The sequence below is a fragment of the Conger conger genome, chromosome 2, assembly GCF_963514075.1.
Source record: "Conger conger chromosome 2, fConCon1.1, whole genome shotgun sequence".
NCBI classification, from domain to species: Eukaryota; Metazoa; Chordata; class Actinopteri; order Anguilliformes; family Congridae; genus Conger; species Conger conger.
The window spans coordinates 89624160-89631659 of record NC_083761.1 but is presented as its reverse complement, the minus strand read 5'-3'; the positions used below and the strand labels follow the sequence as shown (position 1 = coordinate 89631659).

The following is a 7500-nucleotide window of genomic DNA, read 5'->3' as shown; positions in this document are numbered from 1 at the left end:
GCCAAAAGAACAGTGCCCCACGGGGCCGTGGTGGTGCAACAGGCTAAGACGCAGCGGACTTGCGGTTGCAGTTCACCGCAGTTGCACAATGGGGACCGGGGTTCGATTCCTGGTCCTGCCAAAAGCCAAGTCTGGCCGGCTCACGTGGAGCATCATAACTGGCTCCTTGCTCCAGAGGGAGGGACTTGGCAGGGTTAGTAGATCACCGCACAAAAAGCACATGGGGCGCCCTGGGGGAGACGAGACGGCTTAAAGAAGGCGTGTCGCTCTCCTTTGGGCCGCTGAGGGACGGGGTGTGGGCGGTGTATCTAATACTAGCTCTAATTTAATCAGACGGGGTACAGTGCCCGGTTGCATAAAACACCTTAAGTGTAATTTCCCCTTAAGGTTTCCCTTAAGTTTTCCTTAAATTTAAGAGGGTTGCACAACAAACCCTTAAGTGTCTCTTAAGGCTTTCCTAAAGTGAAATGTCAGAAACCCTCAAAAACACCCTTAAGTGACAGACGAAATGTTCATTCTTGAACATAGATTTGCATGTCAATCTATTCACGAAATCGCAAACAACCTGGAAGTCGAACTCGATCACCCAATATACCATGTATATTACAACTTTTAATTGCACTGCAGTGCTAAAAGTTTCAAAGCAGTGCTAGGTCTACAGAGAAGAGAGTGATTATACTAGGCAAATTCATTAATTTCATATTTCATAGTTAGCTACTTCTTAAATGACTTCTCTGATACTGTGTGCATTAGTGTTCTGCAGTGGGTTGGTTGCATTTTCTCCTGGATTAGTTAAGTATTATTTGTTTGCTTGCTGATTCTAAATTCAGTTTAGTTGTCATTATAGTGTTCTGTTGTGTACTTGTTTGTTTGTTAGCTATTACAAGTGGTGTTTATTTAGATTCAGTGAAACTGGGTTAGGTGTTTGTTTCTCTCAGGTAAGCTAGGCTATTAAGTTAGGCTATTGTTTTACTGGCTGGCAGGCCACAGCTTTTGTTGTAGGAGGAGCCAATACTTTGCACCCTGCTCAGGGTATAATTACTGGCACACCTGAACTCACTTCAGTGTGCATTAGTGTTCTGCAGTGGGTTGGTTGCATTTTCTGTATTCAGCGTCAGTGTTATTTAAGCAGTTGTGTAGCGCACCAGCGGCAGCTGTGTGCGGCAGCCTCGGCTACTTGCCTCGGCGTACGAAGTCGCAGGTGTACAAAGTCGAGGGTGTCTATCTACGGGTGTCCGAGAGCCTGATGTTTGATTTTGTTTTTGCTGCCTGCCCTCATTCCACTGTGTAGTATTCCCCTTGTCCTCCCTAGTTCCCTCCATGTGTTTCCTTCCCATCCCTGTCCTCTCTCCTCTCCCCAGGTCCCAGTCAGGTAGGAGGTTTGCCTCCCGCCAACATGGGCAGAATATCTCTAACCTCATCTTCCCTCCCAGATCCCCTGGTATTGATCTCTGTGTGGCTGGTGGCCTCTGGAACTGCCAGTCCGCCGTCCAGAAAGCAGACTTCATATCTGCCTATGCCTCCCACCTCAACCTTGACTTTCTTGCTTTAACTGAAACGTGGCTCTCACCAGAGAACACGGCCACCCCGGCTGCCCTTTCCTCTGCCTTCTCTTTTTCCCACACACCCAGATCCTCTGGCAGAGGAGGTGGCACAGGTCTCCTAATCTCATCCTCATGGAGATCTAGTGTCTTCTCCTCATCCCTCTCCTTCTCCTCTTTTGAATTTCATGCGGTTTCTGTTACTCTGCCGTGCAAACTGTTTATCATTGTTGTTTATCGCCCCCCGGGTCCTCTGGGGAACTTTTTGGATGAGATGGACATCCTCCTCAGCTCCTCACCTGTCAATGACACCCCCCTGATCCTCCTGGGTGACTTCAACCTCAACTCAGAGTCCACCCAGTCTACCTTTCTCTCCCTCCTCTCTTCTTTTGACCTTACCCTTACTCTTTCCCCTCCCACCCACAAAGCAGGCAACCTTCTTGACCTCATCTTCACAAGGAGCTGCACAACAACCAACCTCTCTGTAACACCACTCCATATATCTGACCACTCCTTCATCTCTTTCTCTCTTCCACTCTCCTCTAACACCCATCCATCTCTCCCACCACCCACTGTCACCTGTCGACGGAACCTACGCCACCTGTCTTCCTCCACCCTCTCATCTACAATCCTCTCCTCCCTACCATCTGCGGAGTCTTTCTCTCGACTGTCTACCGATGATGCGGCTACAACTCTCATGTCCTCCCTCTCATCTTCCTTTGACTCTCTGTGTCCCCTCACCACCAAACTAGCTCGGGCCTCCCCCCCCAGTCCCTGGCTTTCTGATGCTCTACAAGCTGTCCGAACCGAACTGCGGGCGGCGGAGAGAAAATGGAAAAGGTCCTGTCTCCCCAGTGATATGGCTTCCTTCCATGCCCTCTTATCATCTTTCCATTCCTCTGTCTCTCTAGCTAAATCTTCCTTCTTTCACTCGAAAATTAACGCAGCCGCCTCTAATCCCCGCAAACTGTTTTCAACTTTCTCCTCTCTTCTGGCCCCCCCTCCCCTCCCACCCCCCTCATCACTCACACCTGATGACTTTGTCTCCTTCTTTGAAAAGAAGGTCGATGCTATTCGCAATTCCTTCTCCCAACCCTCCACCCCTGCTGACCCTCCTACCCTCCCCAACTCCCTAACCTCCTTTTCTCCCCTCTCTGACGCCGACACGCTGAAACTCCTTACTTCCCACCGCCCGACCACCTGTCCTCTTGACCCCATCCCCTCTCCCCTCCTACAATCTATATCTGAGGACATTCTCCCTTTTCTCTCCTCTCTAATCAACACCTCCCTCTCTTCCGGCACCATGCCCTCTTCCCTGAAGAGGGCCAGAGTCACTCCCCACCTCAAAAAACCTACTCTCGATCCCTCTGCCCTGAACAACTACCGGCCTGTCTCTCTTCTTCCCTTTCTCGCTAAAACCCTGGAACGGGCGGTCTGCTCCCAACTGTCCACCTATCTTCTCCACAACAATCTCCATGACCCCAACCAGTCTGGCTTCAAGAGTGGCCACTCCACTGAAACCGCCCTGCTCGCGGTCACTGAGGCACTCCACTCTGCTAAAGCAAAATCCCTCTCCTCTGTCCTCATCTTCCTCGACCTGTCGGCCGCCTTCGATACAGTCAACCATGAGATTCTGCTCTCATCGCTGGCTGGGATGGGTGTCACAGGTTCTGCACTCGCTTGGTTTTCCTCCTACCTCTCTGGTCGCTCCTACCAGGTGACTTGGAGGGGCGCACTCTCCGACCCTCAACCCCTACGAACTGGAGTCCCGCAGGGCTCGGTTCTTGGGCCTCTCCTCTTCTCGCTATACACCATGTCTCTTGGTTCTGTTATCTCTTCCCACGGCTTCTCTTATCACTCCTACGCTGATGACACCCAACTCTTCATTTCCTTCCCCCCTGACACCCAAATCACCACACAGATCTCTGCCTGCTTGCCTGATATCTCTGCATGGATGACTTCCCATCACCTGAAGCTCAACCTTGCCAAAACTGAGCTTCTCTACATCCCTGCTAAGTCCTCTCCGTCAATCGACCTCTCACTGACTGTGGAGGACTTTGTAGTTTCCTCCTCCCGTACGGCAAAGAATCTTGGGGTGACTCTTGATAACTGCCTCTCCCTGGCTCCACAAGTATCCTCCACTGCCAGAACCTGCAGGTTCTTTCTGTTTAATATACGCCGCATCCGTCATCTCCTGACGGAGAAAGCCACCCAGCTCCTAGTCCAGGCGCTCGTCATTTCCCGCCTGGATTACTGCAACTCCCTCCTAGCCGGTCTCCCAGCGTGCGCCATCAAGCCCCTCCAGCTGGTCCAGAATGCTGCAGTCCGCTTGATCACCAGTCAGCCCAGGTCGGCTCATGTCACCCCGCTTCTCATTGGCCTCCACTGGCTTCCTATTGCCGCACGCATCCGATTCAAGGCCCTAGTGTTGGCATTTCAGGCTGCTAAGGGGACTGCCCCACATTACATACAATCCCTGATCACTTTCTACTCCCCAGCTAGACCACTCCGGTCGCCTTACGATTCCCTCTCTACGGGCACCTGGCGGTCGAGCTGCACGTTCACGCCTGTTTTCCGTTCTGGTTCCTCAGTGGTGGAATGACTTGCCTACCACTGTCAGGACAGCAGAATCCCTCCCCCTATTTCGACGCAGACTCAAAACACACCTGTTCAAACTCTACCTTAGTCCCCCCTCCTGATGTACCCCGCCCCCCCCTTCTGATACCCCTATCCCTGTCTAACCCCCCCCCAAAAAAAAAATAAATAAAAAAAAATAAAATAAAATTGCACTTATGATGACAACTATATGTTTAGAACAGCAGTCCAGGTGTATTTTTCTAGTTCTGGATGTGATGCTTTGACTTGTGGTAGAACCTATGCACTTGTAAGTCGCTTTGGATTAAAAGCGTCTGCCAAATGACTAAAATGTAAATGTAAATGTCCATCGGCTCTGTTGATCTGAGTCCACTAGTCGAAACCGCCTGGTATACCAGCCAGAACCGATGAGTCCTTCCCAAAAATGTATATTGATCACTTTCGTGGACACTGATAAATCGGCTGGGGGCGGTTCACTTCCTATCAGACAATGTTAGTTTGGTTTCAACAGCGCCGTAGAATTGTAGCCAATCATTTGGGCTTCAAACGTTACAAAAATTAATTTTTACGTTACTTGATCGAATATGGCTCGCTATAGTTATCTATGGGTAGTTAACTAGATAGCTATTTGGCTACTTTAGTTCTCACTGGTTTTGCTGGATTCCCTCCTATAGCTAATTGCTCAATTCTTTTTTCGCAGATACGTATATTCCCATATTTTTAACGACCTCCTGGATTGTCTTCACGGCTATATTTCTAGCGTTAATCGAATCTGTTATTTCCTCCACATCTTACTTAACTGTTTCCCTGACCTGAGAAAAACGTCTAAGGGTTTAAATGCAACACCCTCAGGTAATTCCCTTAGCTAAGGTAGGAAATCAACCCTTAAGTGTCAGAGTTAAGGGGAACACTTAAGTGCCCTCCAGAGACTTTGTCTCTTTCTTTGAAAAGAAGGTCGATGCCATTCGCAATTCCTTCTCCCCACCCTCTCCCCCTGCTGACCCTCCTACCTTCCCCAACTCCCTATCCTCCTTTTCTCCCCTCTCTGACTCCGACACTTTGAAACTCCTTACATCCCACCACCCGACCACCTGTCCTCTTGACCCCATCCCCTCTCCCCTTCTACAATCTATCTCTAATGACATTCTCCCTTTTCTCTCCTCTCTAATCAACACCTCCCTCTCTTCCGGCACCATGCCCAGAGTCACTAAAACTCTGGAACGGGCGGTCTGCTCCCAACTGTCCACTTATCTTCTCCACAACAATCTCCATGATCCCAAGCAGTCCGGCTTCAAGAGTGGCCACTCCACTGAGACCGCCCTGCTCACAGTCACGGAGGCACTCCACTCTGCTAAAGCAAAATCCCTCTCCTCTGTCCTCATCTTCCTCGACCTGTCGGCCGCCTTCGATACAGTCAACCATGAGACTCTGCTCTCATCGCTGACTGGGATGGGTGTCACAGGATCTGCACTGGCATGGTTTTCCTCCTACCTCTCTGGTCGTTCCTACCAGGTGACTTGGAGGGGCTCAGTCTCTGATCCTCACCCCCTACAAACTGCGGTCCCTCAGGGCTCAGTTCTCGGTCCTCTCCTCTTCTCTCCATACACCATGTCTCTTGGTTCTGTTATCTCTTCCCATGGCTTTTCTTACCATTCTTACACCGATGATACCCAACTCTTTCTTTCCTTCCCCCCCGATACCCAGGTCACCACACAGATCTCTGCCTGCTTGGCTGATATCTCTGCGTGGATGACTTCCCACCACCTGAAGCTTAACTTTGCCAAGACTGAGCTTCTCTACATCCCTGTTAAGTCCTCTCTGACAATCGACCTCTCACTGACTGTTGAGGACTTTGTAGTTTCCTCCTCCCATGACTCTTGATAGCTGCCTCACCCTGGCTCCACAAGTATCCTCCACTGCCAGAACCTGCAGGTTCTTCCTCTACAATATACGCCGTATCCGTCATCTCCTGACGGAGAAAGCCACCCAGCTCCTAGTCCAGGCGCTCGTCATTTCCCGCCTGGATTACTCCCTCCTAGCCGGTCTCCCAGCTTGTGCCATCAAGCCCCTCCAGTTGATCCAGAATGCTGCAGCCCACCTGATCACCAGTCAGCCCAGGTCGGCTCATGTCACCCCACTTCCTATTGCCGCACGCATCTGATTCAAGGCCCTAGTGTTGGCTTTTCAGGCTGCTAAGGGGACTGCCCCACCTTACATACAATCCTTAATCACTCCCTACTCCCCAGCTAGACCACTCCGGTCTGCCGGCTCTGGTTACCTTATGGTTCCCTCACTACAAGCACCTGGCGGTCGAGCTGCACGTTCGCGCCTGTTTTCTGTTCTGGTTCCTCAGTGGTGGAATGACTTGCCTACCACTGTCAGGACAGCAGAATCCCTCCCCCTATTTCGACGCAGACTAAAAATACACCTTTTCAAACTGTATCTTAGCCCTACCTCCTGATTTCCCCCCCCCCCCCGCTTTTTTAAATAATAAATAAAAATTGAATTGCACTTATGATGATTGTATGTTTAGAACAACACTTCATGTGTATTTTACTAGTTATGCATGTGATGCTTTAACTTGTGGAAGAACCTATGCACTTGTAAGTCGCTTTGGTTTAACAGCGTCTGCCAAATGACTAAAATGTAAAAAAAAAATGTAAACTTAAGGTGTTTTATGCAACCGGGCACAGAAGTTGTACCACTGTCCAAATACTTACGGACTGCGCAGTATGTAATGATGCATTGGATTTTCAGAAGGGGAAGTAGACCTGGTGCTGCAGTTAATATTAAATGTGGATGTTGGAGTTTATTCGCTGTATTTGATGAGTTTGAGTACTCCGTCTCACCCCCCCTCTCCCCCACCCCCCGCTCCCTCTCAGGGCAGCAGCCTCCGGCACAGCCACCTGAGCCACAGCGTCAGCAGCCACCTGGACTCCTCCCACGACAGCAGCAGCGACACGGGACCCGACGCCCTGCTGACCCGCCACGGTTAGAGCTCCGCCCCCTCACCCCTTATCCCTCACGCCCTCACCCCTTACCCCCTCACGCCCTCACCCCCTCACCCCTTATGCCCTCACGCCCTCACCCCTTACCCCTCACCCCTTACCCCTTACCCCCTCACCCCTTATGCCCTCACGCCCTCACCCCTTACCCCTCACCCCTCACCCCTCACCCCCTCACCCCTTATGCCCTCACGCCCGCACCCCTTACCCCTCACCCCTTACCCCTCACCCCCTCACCCCTCCACCCCCTTACCCCCTCACCCCTTATGCCCTCACGCCCTCACCCCTTACCCCCTCACCCCCCACCCCCTTACCCCCTCACCCCTTATGCCCTCACCCCTATGCCCTCACCCCTCCCC

General features: G+C 51.2%; 1 protein-coding gene across 1 annotated transcript in view; it reads left to right on the top strand.

Annotated features, from left to right (window-relative positions):
* kif19 (kinesin family member 19) overlaps window positions 1–7500 on the top strand; it is a 51628-nt gene that overhangs the window by 39090 nt on the left and 5038 nt on the right. The window contains 1 exon segment of the mRNA XM_061231517.1: window positions 7019–7127. Within this exon segment, the coding sequence (XP_061087501.1) occupies window positions 7019–7127 (109 nt within the window).